This window comes from Ascidia mentula, chromosome 2 (genome assembly GCF_947561715.1).
Source record: "Ascidia mentula chromosome 2, kaAscMent1.1, whole genome shotgun sequence".
NCBI classification, from domain to species: domain Eukaryota; kingdom Metazoa; phylum Chordata; class Ascidiacea; order Phlebobranchia; family Ascidiidae; genus Ascidia; species Ascidia mentula.
The window spans coordinates 5,526,763-5,545,902 of NC_138567.1; the positions used below are offsets into that span (position 1 = coordinate 5,526,763).

Below are 19,140 nucleotides of genomic sequence, written 5' to 3' on the forward strand. Positions count from 1 at the left end.
CTAAAAATTTTTGGCTGTAAACGAAAAAAATCTTGAACAAAAACTCGCCCCGCGGTACAAAAAGAACAACCATTTGGTTTGCTTGGCGGCTAAAAAAACTGATCCAGAAAATATTAATTTGAAAACAACTAAATTTACGAATATTTATGAGGGGTCTTGGCCGCTTTCGCCTCCCCCGACTACAAAGTGTAACCGAAATTTCCCAACATTTGTGATTAACCCAGTTTTGTTTCCTCGTTACACACTGAAACGCGTAGACATTGTATTGTGAAACAACATTTTTTTGCAAACATAGCACCGTAAATCAATACTTCCAATGTCATTGGCTCGGCGAGATAGTGGCTATTCTGTAACTTTCGCGAACCGGGAAAAACTGGACATAACTCCAGTGTCGTTCGAGGGCCGAGCAGATGTGGCGTTTTCATAGTTGGTGTTGGAGAGCTTGTCATCTTGCCCAACAATAAATCAGAAATTTTAGATAGGTTTACACAGTTTGGTCGTGGGGTTGGTTGCTGTTACGTCACTGCTGTCCGGGTCCGCTAGCAATGGGGCACAACACAACAGTATAGAAAAATGTACAAAGTAAACGATGCCTTACGACGACGCTTATAGATAGTCTGAACGAGTATTTCATGAACTGGCAGCAACGTAAAAAACGAACTGGAAAAGAACGACAAAAAGCGGAACACGTGTACAAAGACTTGAAGAGAAAAATGAAAACACCACAAAAAGAAAGCGAACATTTCAGTCGACAGATTAGTTGTAAAGCCCGTTAGCGACTTTCTGCGTCAGAAACAGATAGAATGGATTTGTTATTAGTTTCTTTAATTGGTCTTTCTTGTATTCGAGGAAGTGTGTTGGTTCGGCAAGAACATCGAACAGGACGCGTCGTGATCTTTTGTCCTGCAGAGCAATATAATGCTATACTTTTACCTTAAAAATTGAACTTGGCACAATTTTATAAGTAACGATTTTTTTTAAGAAGTTAACGAAACCAGCTACCCAACCATCTAAACGAGAGTGATCCAAACGTTGGCGTTTTTTTAAATACATTTAAAATTTAGGCGGGTATAGCATATGTTGTTTTGACAGACTCCCTTCTGCAGTTAATTCCCTAAGCCCAATTTTATGCTCGCGCTAGAAAAACAATAATGTGGCCCCGGATGCTTGTAAACTTGGACCACCCTGTTCTAAACAATAATAACCAACTCAATTCCTCACCTTCAAAACATTTTGGTAATAGTTAGGAGCCAGCAATCTTGGATCTCTGATAATTTTCTGTATGAGGATGTGGTAGTCAGCTGCTATAAACACGCAAAGTTCAATGTTACGTGATAATGACGTCGCAAAACATCAGTGAGTGAGATGCTGACATTTAATTCTATACAACAAATCAAGTCTCCTCATTGTAGCTGGTGAGTGAGACACATTCTTGCCGGAACTAGCCAGACAAAAACTTTTCCACTTCGTGGTACTCTGGAGTCGACGTACTTATAGTCACCAAATGCACTGATAATTCGTAATAGTCCCAAACAGTGAACACTGTCCGTATTGATAGTTATGGCATTTGCTGCTACAATGTTGTGTGTTATGTTTATAATAATAAAAAAACTACTACAAGCAACACTCACTCGAATAAGCGACGTAGTGTATTTGAAAACCTTTGGCTGATAAAAGAATGTTGTTCCACTGAAATTCGATCAGAAGTCTTGAATTGCTCGTGAAAATCTTGGGTTTATTCGTGGAGAGGCATCTCACAAGCACGTTACCTTTTGTGAAAACAAAACAAATGTGTTACCGGCGGCTTTGGTTTTTCGAAAAAAACAGACACTCTATTATTGACTGGAATTTATAAAAACAAATGCATGAAGGCGCGGCTGATAATTTTTTTCGCCCAACTGTTTTCCAGGCTTAACATAGAGGGTGGCTGACTATTAAATAAGTGCTGGGTAGCTTGCATGAAGCGCATAACTTGTGTCATTAGTATACATTTCTAGAAAATCGTTCGACTTATTTCATCTATATACAAAATAACATTCATACTTGCAAAACTTGAACAGGAATTCACATAACAATCATTTTGGCAAATTTAAAAAGAAAAATAATAATTTAGATATAAACTTGCTACACAATGGTGCAAATGAGCCATAACAATCATTGAGAGCTGCAGACAGGTATACACACTCCTGTAAAGTCTACCCAGTTGGGTACCCAACGGATGTTGACCGAAAGGTACCACAAAGTGGAAATCTGTTTGCCAGCTAGTGTAAAAGATAGCCCAGTGTCACTTCAACAGCAACAGCTGCAGTGATGAGACCTTGCAGGTCGAAAATGTACACTTGTTTGCGGCTTTCAAAATCACCACACAACTTACCACTTTTTTGCCTGATTCTCAGTCTTCCGTAACAATTATCCGTTGTGTCAGCTAGCGAAAGCTCAGGAATGTAAACAAGAAAACTTCTCTTTTCTGGCGGTCTGAGAATCCAACGGCAGTTTGTTCTGCTTGGAAAGTTGCCGGGAAAGTTGGGCGACTCAATCAATCCCCCGTACGCAGTTTTATAATGACTACACTTGTTGTCTGAAATAAAGCAGCATTTTAAATGAAAAATAGACCCAAGCACCATAGAGTTGATTTGCAGCTCAGTAATTTGGTGTCTAACTTCAGAGTTTGGAGCTTGACATGGACGGTACTGCAACGGTGTGTTGTGCGACCAGCTTGGCGCCAGTGGCAACAAAATATGACCAAATTAATTTTGGTAATTATGAATTCGTTGCAGTACTACTAGACCACAACAAAGTTATTTATGTGCAAAAAAGCCATATTATTGCAAAGCTGCAGACAGGGTGTGTACACGCACTGTTTCGACCTGTAAGGTCTCATCAGTGCAGCTGTTGAGTGGCACTGTGCTAGCTTTTACACTAGCAGGCACACTAGTCTCCACTTTGGGGTACCTACAGGTCGAAACAGTGCGTGTACACACCCTGTCTGCAGCTGTGCAAAGTTATTTATGTTGAGCTTATGCTAATTTACAGTAGAAAATAAATGCTAACAAGAACAATAATATGCAATATAAACTATGATACTATGTAAGTAGCATAATGGCCACTTGAAATGCAGCAGTGTCACGAAAAAGACTCGCCGCATTTCGGACTGCATTACCTTTGCAATCATCCAAAGATTGCGATGCATCCAAGTCAGTGGTCGTATTGCCCGGACAAACGAGGCAGCTGTTTTGTCCGGCATTTGGTTGGTAATAATTTTTTGGGCAACGCTTGCAGTAAGCATTCCCTTCTGCGTACCGATGTCCTACACACATGAATCATATATCGTTACAATCGTAAAACTTAGTCCCACAGATTTAGGGAAGATATTTATCGAGAAATATAAATTGCGGTCTCTGTCAGTTGGATAATTTGCAGTGTCTGATAATAATTCAAAGTGACAGTTTTCATCAAAATATTTTTCAGCTAAATCAAAATGGACTTTTTCCGAGACCAGATGCGAGACCGAACCAGATGTCAAAAGAATAGGTCAGTTAAAACATAAGATCGTACAACGAATCTTGTCAATGGAATAAGTACAAGTTGAACCACTTCTAGGTTTCGGGGTCAGACACAGTTTATGTATTACTAGTAAAGAATTACTTATTGCTCAAAGCAGGAAATGTGGCTTCAAATTATTACTAAGAAAAGTATACAGTTACTCTTGTCAACACTTGCCTGCTTGGCAACTTCCAACAGTGCATTGCTCGAAAGTTGTCCATCCAACCTCTGTACTGTGAACCAAACTCCCACAGCGAAAGCAAGAAGTTCGTCCCGGATCTGGTTGGTAAGTTCCACTCGGACACGGGAAGCAAGGAAGCAATCCATCGGCCGATACATGACCCGGTCTGCATATACCTGAGTACAAATGACAATTCGCTGACAAACCACAAGTTAGTTAGATTTTAGTAACTGGAAATTTAAATAAAATTTAATGTTTTTGCGGGTGATGCAGACATGGAGGACAATGAAGTCGTTTATTTTCAAGAGACACGAACTAATTGTTATGTCTTGTAATTTTTAATCCGGACCACCAGAAAGCTGTGGTAAATACGTTCATCTCTATCCGCAATTGGTGACCAAGAAAATCGAGAAATGCTTATTCATAACGATGCGGATTCGATACCAATGGCAAGAAATCGTCGTGTGGGTGTGATTGATTCCACAAACAACGTAAACATACCTGGACATTGTAGGGGCGAGTGGGCTGGAGATTCCCCTGAAGATCCGGTCGATAAACAACGGTGGCAAACTAATTGACCGGTGGATCCCTGATGGGTTCCTGCTGGACAGTTGAAGCAAGATCCTCTCAAAATGTTGTAATATTGCCCGAAATGACACGATTCTGCAAACATATTTCAGATTTGTGTAAGGACTAATGTCGATAACATATTTTGGATTGCATTTCAGTGCTGAACAAGTATTTTATAATTACAATATAATTTTATAGTGAAGCATTAAAGGTGCTTAAACGCAAAACTTTGTAACCAGGCCACAAACTCGACATTCGGAAAAACCCAAACCCAATCGCCGTTGTTTACAGCGGAGTCAAACACATTGCATGTATTCGCTGTCAATATTCGGATATCTGGCGAATATATATAACTACTTGAGTTGATTTTCTTTACATTCCTAGTTAAGAATAACAAACAATGTTTACCGCAACTTCACTATTTACTTACGACAGAATCCCGCGTCAGTCTTTTCTTGACCCAACAGACAACCGGCCCTCGTGACCAAACCTCGTGGAGGTTGAAGCCCGGAGGAGATTTTCTTAACTCGGAGGTTTATTGATGAGGAGGTGACAATCCGGAAGAGCTGCTTGGCGGATCTCCGGATAAACTTGTAAGCTCTCTTGCCTTCTTTCGCCGCTTTCTTAGCGATGCATTTACGCCTGCATCTTCCTGTAAATAAGAGGTGTGGACATTACGCCACACGATGTCTCCATCGAGCAAAACGGATTCAGATGTGCCGCAGTCGGCGGGTAAATTCACAATACATTATTTGCCTTTATTTCGAAATTTCGTTACAAGAACGTATTTTCCCTTTTCAATTGTGTTTCCGAAATCACAATTATGGTAGTTGACTGATCGGTCAAGGCCCTCGACCAATAGATATTAAGTAAAAAAATATAAAACCGTAATTTATGCCAGGAATAACTAGAAATCCACTGTGGAAAAATACACTGATTTATTTAAAACAAAGTTTAATAATATGATTAATAATAAATGTACAAATCATAGAGTTGGGGTTTAGAATACCACAACCTCTTGTATATGGTCGTTTGAACTTCGTTCAAACGTTGAATTGCCTTTTTGTGTACATTTACTTAAATCTTCATGCTAATAAAAAATAATATTTGCATGTTCTATTGCTGTTCAAACATCACTGAGCGCGTAGTTTACATAGGTTGTCACTTTGCGGCATGTTCTGCTGCTTACTTCGTCTTATTGTGATGATGAACTCGACCTTGACCGTCAACCGAGCCCTTGTTCTTTTTTTTTTCTTAACTTTTGCGCACGTGATCGTGAAACTGGAGACCCTGAAAACCGTTCCACCTATGAAGAAAGATTTGACAAAAGGTTCAATCGGCGGTAACAACTCCTGTATTGACCACAAAGTGGCGGATTCACTTAAAATCCTCCGTAAATGTCCAATATATCGGTGGGTAAAGTCCTATGGTTTGCCTCCAATGCCTTGTTGTTGAAAAGAAATATACACAGCGTTATCTAAGGCAATTTGCTCACAAAAAGCAATTTAGTTTGTTCTTACAACAAGGATTTTTGACCGTTTTGGTTTAGGCCTTACTTACAAATGACAACTTTAAACGTGTCACGAATGTTTAATACGGACCATAAATTAGCAAATAAACAACAACATAGACTCGACCTCTAGTCGGACCAACGGAACGGTCGATTTCCATTTGGCAAACGCCTGTCACAAAACTGAATGTCTTTTTCACTTTCACCGTAGTGGGACCTATGAAAAAGTTGGTTAGCATTTAAATCAGTAGTGAATTGCATGAGAAGGCGCCAACAAACGGAACAACGGAGGTCATGATTCACGAGTGTTGTTTGCTTGTGTCTCGCTCGTGACTACTTTACTACTGCCCGGAGTGTCTGTTGTTCCAGCCCTAAATCCTGGTTGTTTTTCGGCCACGAAAGCAACTCAGCCTTTTAAACTTAGCGGCTTAGAGGGGATTTCCAGGGTAGACGCGACTAAAATGCTTGTTTTTGCTGAAACTTCGATCGTATATTTATAAACTTATTTGAAGAAAACAAAAAGTTTGGAATCCAGATCATAGCAAGAAATGCATGTTCAGTCAATAATATATTTTAGATAACAATAAGACACGGTCTTTATGTTCATGACAAAGCGTTTTTTGCCTTATTTTTTCAATATTGGTGTTTATGTCTTGTTTTATTGGAAATACCTACCATAACTCAATATGTATGTTTGATTAAAAAGAAAAGCTTTAATATTATTAAGAAGGTATCTTTATGTTAATAACACAAGCAGAATTCACATTGGTTTCAATAATGATTTTTTTACAATTAGCAAAAAAATAATTACATTTGCAAAAAACGATAGTTTTCAATTGCGCATTCAAGCGTGACACGTTTTTCCATATTTATCCCACTTTGCCATCCACTCACCCATGCATGACGACAGAGTCCTGTTGGTCACCGAACCCACAGCGGAGGTTAAAGCCAAGGGCGTAACTTTTAACGTGTTTGAGGACTGCGTGTTTCTGGCATGGGGGTTCATCGAGTCGCAAGAATACGTGTACACGGGACTCCTCGGTTTGGATGCTTGGAAGTAACTCACGGCGTTGCAAGTCAAGTAACAACTCTTGCCTTTGCAACGTATGACACCGTTCGGTTTGTTGGGTCCTTGCAAAGTTGGGCACTTGTTCTCGGCTGCAGTAAATCGATTAGGATTGTTTAACGGCGCCAAAAGCGGTCTTACTAAGTAAAGGGATCCGTTAACCTATATGCGAGTAGCAAGGCCAAAGAGGTTAAATACGTATATTCACAAACGTCTTCCTTAAATTTGGTTGTATTCCTTAAGTTTTTAATTTAATTCTAAAATATCATGGCAAACAATTTAACAAAGATCTCCAATCAAAAATTACTTTCTATTAGAAAACAACGTTCTGCCTAATGTATGTCACGAGTATATAGACTGGCGATGTATCAACTTACGAATGCAGTCCTTCTGATTCCACGCGAGCTTAAATCCCTTCCTGCAGTAGCAAGCATAACTGCCGCGGGTGTTTGTACAGAAATGACCACAACCACCGTTGTTGTCCGAACATTCGTTGATATCTTTACCAATAGCACAACTGAGTTTACTCGCGGCTTGATATATTTAAAAGAAACACATTTGAAACACCTCCTTGGCGCAAAATAAGCAGGGTAGATTCCAAGTTAATGGCGACTTTGGGAAGAAATTTGGCAAAAGTCATAAAAGAATATGTATTTTTCATGCTATGCTTTGAAGTTAGCAAAAATCATGGTTTCGGGCTTAATAATGAGCCAAAGTAAAGTTCAACATGGGGACAAAGTAAAGTTCAACTTTTGAAACTTGGAGCAAATCGTGAAAGAGTTTGTTTTCCATCGAGTCACACGTCAACTTTGATCCCTGTTAACGATTTTGCAACACGAGGTGAAATAAAGTTCACCATGGTGTGCGTCCCAAACATTGGGGGCTCATTAACTTAATGGTGAACAAACCCACAAAACAAGCACGAGAAGCAGGTCTTTGTCACGTTTCCCGGTAATAATTGCCCCCAAATGACTATTTGTGCGAAGCCATCACAGGTAACTTTCACACAACTCGCTTGCCCAAGAGGTCAACGTACCTCCGCATCTTTTATTGGCGTAAGTATGGTATCCACCGGGACAAGAGCACTGGTAGCTTCCCGGGGTATTGGTGCATTTGTACCAACATGTGTCGTTAAATTCACACTCGTCCACGTCTGTCGCAAAACAAAATGAATTTACTTTCACGAGCTTATGCGGAAATACTCAACACAGAAAAAATGCACGAATTTTTCTTCGTATCATCAACCAGTTACACTGGAATAGCAGCACGCAAGCCACAGATTAAAACCACTTCTACCAACAAGTCGGGGAAACATACAAAACCAACACTCAAACATTTTGCAAGTTACATCCCTGTTCACACAATTATGTTTCTGCAACACATGTTTAGTGGTCGTATATTTTAAATCTGCTGCAAATTGTATAAAGTGAAAGAACTTAAAAAATCGTCACACAAGGATGTGGAGATCCTTACCTACGCAAGTCCTTTCGTCCTCCGCCAAGCGATATCCATCGGGGCAAGTGCAAATATAACTTCCGTAATTATTCAAACACTTGTATTGACAACTGTGGTTTCCCTGGCACTCGTCGTAATCTAGGGCGAACAGCAATTGGTTAGGTATACGTAATAATTCCCAATCACACGAAACATTTCGTAGCAGTTACATGGGCTATATTGTTTGTCTTGAAGATTAATAAAACCGTTAGATATGTTCCTAAATTTCTAATCAATAATCTACACAGTTGACCATCGGCGTTTATTTTTTGCATATAGTTTATCGAAAAGTTGCAATGTGAAAAAAATGAAAAGAAGGTATCACTCATTTGTATGACCGACTTGTCAAGCATGTCACTTTATTAGAGACAAATAAACGTTTTTTCATTCACAATCCAACATACACTTCATCCATAATTCGCGTTATTTACTCACCAAGGCAGTCCCGCCGATTCGGAGCCAAAACGTATCTTGACTTGTTATCCCTGGAGCAAGCGCACTGAACTCCAGCCGGGGTCACACGACAGGTTGCAAAGGTGCAGTTGAACTCCCTGCATCTGGGCGCTGCAAAGTTCACTGAAGGGTTAACCTCAAATCCGCACGTCTAGTATGGGACAGGGATTAAGGAGTCGAGTCGGTCTATCTGTAGGCACCTGCCTATATTTGGACCCGACGACAATGGTAACAAGCTTCCCCAGGTGCAAGTTACGCCGAACAGTTTCGCCTTACGGAATTATTGAGTGTCAGAGGCAGGACGAGCAAATGTCAACAGGTCAAACTTTCGACGGATTTAGAAACTATGCGCATCAATTACCTCGAGAACACGGATCCGGAACCGTCTACAACGCATGGCGCAAATTTTTGCGGCGCGAAAATACTGACACGAGGTTATTAACGGATTTGGAGCCTACCTGACTCGCAAGTCTTTTGGTTGGCATGTAGATAGTAGTGCGTTCGACAGGAACAAAACGTATTGTCGAAGTAGTGGTGACAATCGTGCTGACAACCCCCGTTGCCGTTTGAACAAAGTCCTAGAAAGAAAACGTAATATTGTCGAACTTTTCCACGTCCTTGTTTTAAGCTATTTTTTTCTACGAAAATATAAAATGCAAGTCTTTAACGACGTTTTCCAATATTTTCAATCCAATTCTTCTACAAAACCCACGGAATCTGCAACAAAAGCAAATTATCCTCTTTTCCAATTGTCCTTATCTCAGGTTCCAGGTCAGTGGCGGCCGAAGTGAAATGTGAAGATAGCTATTTGTGTAAATGAGAGTGGCAACTTATAATTGTTTTTTGTTCTTTCGTTTAAAGGTGGTTGCGGCGTTTGAAATTGCGAACAAACCATGTTTGTCACAGAAACTCCCGATGGACAAGCAGTGAGCTCAAACATGGAAAAACTTGCAAAAATTCCGTGCGTTTCTGCTTTCCTTGCAGTGACCGCGGATATTTCATTAAGACGTCTCGTGTAACACGCGCGATGCCCCTCGTCGTTCAACAAAGCAATTAGCTTGTTAGAACGGTCACACCGCAACCTGGCGTCGCTTCCCCCGCGTTGTAACATTACGCCCGACAACTGATCCGAGCCGCTCCCAGCGAAAGGGAAGCCCGAGGCACTTAAAAGGAATCGGACGGGGTATCAAGAGATCACGACGCGACCCCTTTGCATGGGGTTAGACACGGGGCAAGGTGCTTTTTTTTTAGTCGTACCCCCATATTTCAAAGTTTTTTTCTTGTATGCAATTTAGCGTGAAATTGCACGGGGGAAGACACCGTTGTGCTCGCGTATAATATGTTGGATATAGTTGCTTGTTGCAGATAAACGTTTGTTGTAAAAATATCGCGACGGCAATTCAGGTGACTTAGACATCCTACACTAAAAGTCTGGTTTGGCAATTGCGTCAAGCAAAGTTAAATAAAAGACTTTCCGCAGGTCAAAAACTGTTGTCACTGAAAACAGTTAAAAAGGAAAACCGCGCGTCGTCACACTCTTGGCTCGGTTAATGCGGCAATAGATCGCAAGCGACCGCATATCGAATACAAACTCCGCATGTCACGAAATCCATCAGATAAGGGAGCACCTTTCTCCGATAGCAGAAATGCGATCAACCATTCCTTGCTTAACTTTATTATTTATCGCTGGAATTTTTGGCGAGGAGGTTTGTATTCACACTAAAAAATTGCTTTTTTAAACGTACGAATGACCCAATTGTTTTAGTAATTGCTCTTGCATGTTGTAACGGTTGCGGACTACGTGGCCAGGTTACCAAAATATAAAGATCAAGTCCAGGCTTCGGACCGATTATAAATCCATATGTATATTTATGTGCACAGAGTAACCGCACTTAAGTTTAAATCCTTATTCTATTTTAAAGTAACAAAACCTTTTCTATGGGTGCCACGAAAAATAACCACTGATAGGTAATTGGAAATACTTCGAAATGCCATGTTACCAAAGACTCACTATAATTATCAGCTACCATGGAAACATTGGTATCTTACTTGTGCAGTTCCTTCCGTTGCTTGCGAGTTTGTAACCAGGACGACAAGCACACCGAGGACTGCGCAGAGTCGACTCGTTGCAATAATGTTCACAAAACGTGGAATTCCTTTCACAGTTATTTGGAGGTCCTGGAAGAAAATGGCACTGATAATGTGATTACGTATATTGTGTACTAATTTGCTTAAGTTTGCCTGAAAGGAGTCTTGGTTTTGATAGTTTTGTTGTGACAATTGTTTTCACTAATCAAATGCGTGTATAATTTGGCAACAGTCGCACTAACGTACGTTTTACTTAGGACTTTTTTAGACTATGACCAATTCATAGACCTCAACTTGATTTGAGTCGCCGCTGCTAGCCGGACATTAACGTTATTTACTGTTTAGTCATATAATTACTAAAATCCTACATGATCTCCCAAATATCCACCCACCCGCATATAAACTTTATGGGGCAACGTTGTACGGCGTAACAATGCCGGTATCTTTGCGAAAGGAAGCTACCAAAAATCACGCCCTAATTGACTTTGAAAAATCACCAGGTAATTATATCCCACCGCAGGATTCCTCCTGAAGTCGAGCGTGCAGGTAAGCGCCGCATCTTACCCACTGCCAAAAACCCCAAACCGCTAATTGTTGCAACTTCTTAGAGGGGGTACATCACTTAGCGGGGTTTTAATTAGGTTAGGTTTCGGCGAACACGCGCCTTTGTGCCGAGGGGAAGAGGTTCAGGCAAACGCAAATTCTTCTAGTGTTTGTAATGGGAGGTGTTTTTGCTTGATCCGAGCCGTCACGGTTGATCACGGCGTTTGAAAACTATTTCGCTCTTTTCGTGTATTTTTCGACGTTGATGGATTAGTCTTATCCCGGACTTAGTGCATCGTCAGCTTCGCGTACGTCGTCACTCACGTGATTATGACGTGAGATTACTTTTTGCGTTTTACCCTGGTAAAAATTACTGTCCCTTGTTGTTTGCAAAGCAGCCATTATTGTCTATGATTAATCATCAAAAAAGATTGCAAAATATAACTTAAAAACTATCAGTAGATCTATTTCATTTGATTCAACTGCAAAGTCAGTATTATTAAATATTTACGACCAGTTTGCCGCAACGTTTTTTACGGATGAGTGATTTTATGACAATAGTATAAAACATAGCGGACAGCTAAAAAAAACCTACGTATTTGCATTACGATTTCCTCCATCAAGTTATACAAGAGTTAATGCAAAACAAGAGGATGAATTGTTACCTTTTAGGGAACACGTCCGGCCGTTGGGATCCAATCTATAACCAGATCTACAAATACATCTGTACGTTCCAAGCATATTCACACATCTGTGGGCGCAGTGTCCATTCTGTACCATACATTCGTTTCTGTCTGCAGGAAAGATTTGTTTTAAACAAGACATTTTTGCAAAGTAACGACATCGCAACTTGAAGACCGTATCAACTGTGAAATCGATATTCTGGGTAATGACATGGAGTAAATTTAGCAATTAAGGGTTGTTTAACAACAGCTGAACCGCAAACATTTAAAAAAAAATTTTAAACAATTGTCTAATGTGTTGCTAGTGAACCAACGAAGAAAGACATCCAGACCCAGTTGTGACATTTATCGGTCATTCACCAAATTTGTGAAAAATTGTCAAAAAGGCTTTTCAAAGCGTCCAACAGTCTATATGATACCGAAATACGTGAATTATCGGCGACAACTATAGTTGATGCAGACGCGTCGTAACAATGGCGTTGTTCATGCGCTTTTTTTTTGTTTTTCACGCTTATGCCAACAGTGCTTATCGCTAACCTATTTTCAAAGTGCTGCCGGGCCACCGACTGCTGTTCCCATAACAAATCCCTAAAACTTCCTCGGTTGTTTTTCAATTTCTGGGAAAAATTCGCAAGGAGAGAAACCAAACATTGGACGTTGGACCCGAAATCACTCTTAGACTTAACTGATAAGCGATATTAATGAGGACACGCCGGAAGCTCGGCATTTACAGTTGCCAAAACAAAAAGCCGCATTGCCTTTGACGCATGTTGTCGTAGTAGATTGCAATCCGGGCGTTGTGTCTATTTAAGATAGCGATCTTGGCTGAGTTGCGCTCGAGGAGAGAAAACAGTAGACATTTGGCCTTGTGTTGTGGTTTATTTATTTGCCCGACTATTTGTGGTCGGCCGGATATGAAATCAAACATTGGCAGTCCCAGTGGAATTTACTTTTAAGGTTTTAATTTAAAAAGTAAATTTCAACCTCTCTTTATTGTCAATAGTGACTCGCTTGGATATTAATACGTTCGCTATTCAGCGAAACATGTATATTTGAACCGTTGCCACTACAACATGACAAATTAGTAAAACATCGTTCCCCGGCCGATATTTACGTTCATTTTAGAAATTATGAGGGAATATATGTTTTCTATATTTTGTATTTGAGATTTTTTACCTCTGCATGAAAGTCTGTTGAGAATAAACCCTGCATGGCAAGAACACCGCGGAGTGGCGGAAGAATTACAAATCTGTGAGCATCCACCGTTCGTCTGGTCATTGCACACGTTGACCCCTACTGGAACAAAAAAAGCATTAGTGTATTAAGAAACTATTATCATAACCTATGAATATATGAAGTGTTTGTAAATTTACAGGTTCACTGATATTGCAACCATTATATAGGTTCACTGGTATTGGTGTTTACTGGTATTGCAACCATTATAGGTTCACTCATGGTATTGGGGTTTACTGGTATTGCAGCCAGGCTCAAAGCCACAATGTTAGCTAAGAGTGTCAGATAAAGGACGCAGTGGGGTGATCTCGAGTATGTAAATATAACGTACAAGAAATGGAGAGTTTGCCTCAAATATTGGAAGGAAGTGCTGGTGCCGATAAACCAATTAAACTTTGCGGCAAACTTAAAAACCTTTCACTCACATTTGTCATCTTACAAAAATTCAAAATTTGCTATATTTTACTAATAACTTTTGTGTTGTCTGGCATTATTTTTGCACATCGTTTTTATAATATTATGTTAATTTCATATAGTACTATACGTATACACGGTGTCATTCTTGATCCAAAAATAACCGGAGTGACGTGACCAGAAAGAAAGCAAACAAGGGCCTCTGTGCTAACCGCCATTACAGAGAACCGCAGACAAAACCGCTTTTCGAAAATCTACCGCATACTTAAAACGCTTGAGGACTGCAGGCCACGTTAATAGTAATGTTGTCCGGATCCCAGCGAGCATAACAGTGTAATGGTGGTGTGCTGCTAATTCGGTCCAAGGGCTTCGACACTTCACGCTTCTGAAGGAGACGTTTGAAAAAAAAACCCGCTCGCGCACTTAGGCTACAAATGTACTTGGTAACAACCACAATAAAAAGCACGCGCGTCCTCTGACGCGGGGAATAGAATCGAACTTGATCAAACGAGATTTGTTTGTCGCGCTCAATGTCGGGAAAGTGCGGAGGCGAGACAGCCGCGGTTCTGAAAAGGGGTTTGTTTGACTGCACGCAGCCTTGGGCGCGCGCTCACCCCTAAAATCGAGCATTTACATCGGGTTGCGCGTAATTCCATCAAAGCGAACATTTAAGCTCTGTACTTGCACCTCGATCTGACGTTTTGACAGCCGCTATTGGTGCGTGGGTTTACATTTCTACGCGTATATGATGCGGGGATCACAGTCATGGCGAAACGATCCCAAGTGTGAAGTGCACGAACCTTACGGGGGGCCGCAAAACGACAGACATGGATTAATCAAACTTCTACCACTGATGTTTACCAACCTTTTTAAATTTGTTTTTCCCATTGTGGAAAAAGTCTTTAAATAAAGATAGGAAATCTCTCAACAGTTTAATGGGAAAGAAAGACTTGGTATCCGATATTTTAACAAGTTATTTAGGAGAAAGTTTTTTTCTGATATATATGTTTCGCCTACAGTTCGGCATCGTCAATGTGTTCCCCATTGTCTGATGTTATTTACCTCCATGTGTTTACAGCGCATTTACTTCCATGCGTTTAATCTTTTGCAAATTATGTTTGGGAACTGCAGCGAACGTAGGTCATCCCTGATAATACTGGGATAAATTCGATTCGATTCTCTCCCGACACCGAACGCGCATCTTTGACACCTGTTGATATTGACCGTGGGATTCTACACTCAGGCGCATAAAATCCCATTAAGAACAGCTGCTTGGATCGCCAGGTGCCCCCGTTCGACTTTCTGATATCAAGCGTTCGAAAACTGTTGAGAGATGGGTCAGAGGTAGATCGAAGAGCTGTCAGTCCCAGTCAATCATCCAAAACACCTCACTTATCGCGTCTGGCGCGCTCACGCCTTGTTGAAACTATTTCCTGGCGCTCGACGAGTCAGCGTGTCGGTTTCGTCCACATTCCCATGGTTTTGCCACTCGAAGACGTCCAACCTTTGCCAAGGACCGTGTCCACGTACGTTAACTATGTGCTTCTGAACGGTCGAAACACTCTGAACTGCAGTGGGTTTATTTAAAAGTGCCAATTGCCGGAACGAAAAGAGTTTTGAAATTTAAGCGTCTGTATCCCTTCCAAGAGGTCTTGTACACAGTTTACGTGTATCTTACTAATAACTGCCAGAATATTTCGCGCAGCTTGTTGATTGATTGCAGACTGAAAACATCTCAAACGTTCAAGTGTAGTTTGCTGCTTATAAGCGTGTGTATATTGTATTTTCAAGTTTGTTAGTGTTTAATTGATATTACAAACATGTAGCAGTAGCACTTTACGTCGTCGTGGAATAACAGCTCAAATAACTAAAAATTAAATCGCGATTTTTGAAACAAATCTCAAAGCTGCGTACAATGGAAATGGGATGTACTCCCAGCCTCCGAAGAAAAAACGCTACGTTTCGAACACGATTCGAAAATCAGTTGTTCGGCATTTTGAGAGCAGAGCAAAGCTGCCTTGGAGGTTCCCACGCCACTTCACGTAAATTCATTTTACTTGTCAATCTAGCGCCGAACAGTCTTGATTGACAGAAACGAGACTTGTGACGTAACTGAGGCTTGTCAAAGGTTTTCGAAAGCTTCATTGTTTTTTCTTGGTGATGAGCTCAATCTAAGCTTGGGCGAGGCAAGAAAATTGCTTTTGAGCTTTAAATAGGCCACGGCTTTCCGCTGTAAGGCTGGATATTACACTGTCTAACTAGTCACGATTCATCTCTTTTGAGACCTGTGAACGTTGTTCCCTAAATTTTAATTTAAAAGTTACGTAACCCAACTCATTACAAAACTCAATACCAATTATCGAAAACCTAATCTTAGTAATAAATGCCAATGTCTTCCAAGCGGTTAAATTGATGAACCGTCATTTTTTGGTAAAGTCACTTTAAACTACACTAATAGTCCCACCTACCTGGCCGTTGCCTTTGCCATGTCGCCTGGACACAACAGTACAAAATCACCAACACAAGCAGTCGCATCTCTGTCGACTGTCTGTGGTCCATCCCTGCTACCGCTGCTTTTAATCAGTCTCTCGCTGTACTTCAATGACTCGACACTATCAGCTTCGAGCTAGCTGTCCAACAGGTAAGAAAAACTGCTAAAGTCGACTGTCCTCCGCTTGATGTCGACAATGCCATTCGTCACAGGAGCCCGGGAAAACGTCTGGAACCCCCGCGGCCAGTTGGGGCGATGCCTCTGGCGCGACGCGGCTGCGGAGCCTGGGCTTGTCGGCACGCAAGGTTAGAAAACAATCAACGCCTCCTCGCTCCGGTCACGCCAGCACCGCAGTTCGTGTCACAACAAACGTGTCGGAGAAACGTAAGGAAGGTAGAATGGAAAGCCGTCAATTATCGTCACGGTCCCTGGCTCCGGGGTAAACAATTCACACTGGCGCGGTTTTCTTTCGGAAACACTGCACCGGACGTCTTGTTAGCGAGTCAACCGACAGGAGGACGAACTTGAGAAATCGACTTTCGCTGATGAGAAAGTTCCGCGGACAGGATGCATCGAAGTAACGACGACCCCTGAAGTTTGCATTGCAAGGTCAATTTCAGCGGAAAAGAGAAGGGACGTCTGCCCCGAGTTTAAATTTCGCCTTCTCTTACGTAACATCAATTTTATGGGCCTTGTTCAAAGTTCAAAAACATTTACGGAAAACAGACTTACCTGCCTATGAAGCCGTGCTTGCGACGAAATTCATCGACCAAAGAAACATTTGTTCTTCTTTGTCGTAAACGTACGGTGGCAAATTATTTCGCAGAAGCTTTCAAATGTTATTTAAAATATAAATAATTGAAAAACAAGAAAATGCATTTTTTACCAAATAATATTTATATACTGTACATAATTTTAAAAAACATAAAAACACACATTTTTCTCGTCTTCTATAAGTACGTTTTCTCACTAAACTTTTAAAAGTTGTGCATATACGTCTTTGCTATTTTCGTGCGTGCCACTGCGACCTGATTCAAAAATGAACAACTCAAAAGTCAAGTTTATTCTTCTATAAAACGTTGTAAAGCATGCTGACGTAGTCTCCAGTCAACCCTCAGACTCCATTGAGAAATCCACGAGGCGCTAAGTTGGACAACAATAGCCTCACCTGTTAGAACATACAGTCGACGGGACCCTCCGAGCACTTGCTTTACGTCGCCTGTCGAAGGCACTCGAGAACTGCTGATTAAATCCAATTACAACTCACGAGGCCACTCGAAACGCAGACGATCACACCTTCGACAACGTGCTCCGTTATCAGAAAAAAAACAGTGGCAACTTCCGTAGCGGTTCGATGCAACAATGGTGCGGAAGTTTGATCTCGCGGCCGCACTTGTCCAAGTTTTGCGCGTTGTTTAACGTCTCCAAAAGCCGGTAAATGATTTATCTCAAAGATGCCGCACCCTTTAATAGTAGGTCCGCCACCTATTTGCCGGCGAATATGACTGGAAAGAAAAAATCGCAATCACCATCAGCAGTACGTCACCTGAGCATATAGACACCGGTCACAAACTTATATCAGGGGAATCGCCGCTTTTCGGTCGCGTTTGTTCGTCAGTTGAAAGTGCCGGAGCGCAGTTGTTTGCGCGTGCGGCGTGGCCTCAACAAGCGTCGGAGAAAGCAAAAACTGACATTACAAAAGCAATCGGAGCGCTGACGAAATCGCGAAGTGCCCCATCCCGCCAGCGTGGGCCGCGTCGGCAATGACCAGTCTCCTGGCGACAGGATGATGGTGACCCCAATTGAGTATTTTAATGAAAATAATAGTGTCATATGTCACCAATTTACATTTGCACGAGGCAAATGCTATTGGATAACAGTTGTTTTCCTGATACTAAAGTTATCAATGGAATGGTCGTTAAAGTTATATCCATGACCTACATTTGCGTTACTCTGCAGCAATAAGCAATAACAAACTGATCGTACTGTTTATCACACTGTAGTTTTTGATTGGCTGCCTGCTGCCTGAAGAACATCAGAAAATCACAATCTTCGTTACCAAAATATCATAGATGCGACGTAAACACTGCAATTTCCACAATGCTACACACAGCAAAAACTATTTCAAACACCCAGTCAATGAAAAAAAATTATTGCATGCTGTGCGATATACCCATTGTGACGTCATTTATATTTCAGTACAATGGCGTTAGTTCGTCTGGTTTTGCTGTTTGACAATCTTCTTCACCGGTCTGTGATTCCAGGCGATGGTAATGACCACCCATACAGTCGACATTGGTTGCTTGCCTTCCCGACGTGTGACGTAAGCGTCTGTGTCGGGCGCAAGTTCGCGGGTTAACCGTATGACGAACGTGGGAAAAGTGGGAACTAGGGATAAGGGCAAAAGCAAACACGCCAATGACGCGTTGCTGTTTTTTTGTTCGGGGCGCTCGCGGACTCCCTTTCATGAGGCAACCATACCGATGGCGCTATGATCCTTGTATAAATAGCACTTACACCGCCCGTACTGGACGAAATAGTCGTAGTAAATCCAGCGTAAAGAACGTTCATCGCGCTTTTGGCAAATAACGTGGGTTGCACTGTCGGTTATGATGTCACAGACATTGCTCTTAGCGTTTTGCTCGTATGGATAAATACTTGATAATGAAGGAATGTCCCGTGTTTTTAACTTAACCAATGATACGTATAGGCGCAAAGATAAACTTTTAAAACTAAACGCACAAAACATGTATATATTTTACAAAGCCAAAAGCACAACACATGTACCCGATATCCCAGGATGCCATACTTTACCCTGCGACAAATATTTACGTGTTGTCCATATCATGTAGTTTTAGAGCATTTTTTGTA

At 41.3% G+C, this 19,140-nt stretch overlaps 1 protein-coding gene across 4 annotated transcripts; it reads right to left on the bottom strand.

Moving 5' to 3' along the window:
- Positions 1 to 251: 251 nt before the first annotated feature.
- On the bottom strand, positions 252 to 17,456 carry LOC145888603 (signal peptide, CUB and EGF-like domain-containing protein 2). Of its 4 annotated transcripts, none has more exons than XM_082979386.1 (22): positions 17,438 to 17,456; positions 17,002 to 17,098; positions 16,247 to 16,859; positions 13,308 to 13,427; positions 12,114 to 12,242; positions 10,867 to 10,995; positions 9,276 to 9,395; positions 8,800 to 8,928; positions 8,344 to 8,463; positions 7,907 to 8,023; positions 7,248 to 7,370; positions 6,699 to 6,962; positions 5,932 to 6,021; positions 5,484 to 5,600; positions 4,725 to 4,946; positions 4,226 to 4,387; positions 3,721 to 3,900; positions 3,161 to 3,307; positions 2,375 to 2,578; positions 1,632 to 1,769; positions 1,222 to 1,304; positions 252 to 903 (listed from the first exon to the last, which is right to left on the bottom strand). In XM_082979386.1, the coding sequence occupies exons 3-22, from the start codon at positions 16,335 to 16,337 to the stop codon at positions 757 to 759; spliced, it is 2,832 nt and encodes a 943-aa protein (XP_082835512.1). In that variant the 5' UTR covers positions 16,338 to 16,859; positions 17,002 to 17,098; positions 17,438 to 17,456; the 3' UTR covers positions 252 to 756. The 4 variants fall into 4 exon arrangements, with proteins under 4 accessions (XP_082835512.1, XP_082835513.1, XP_082835514.1 ...); XM_082979387.1 differs by having other exon boundaries at positions 17,006 to 17,098; positions 17,438 to 17,453; XM_082979388.1 differs by lacking the exon at positions 17,438 to 17,456 and having other exon boundaries at positions 13,308 to 13,424; positions 17,002 to 17,299.
- Between the last annotated feature and the right edge of the window lie 1,684 nt (positions 17,457 to 19,140).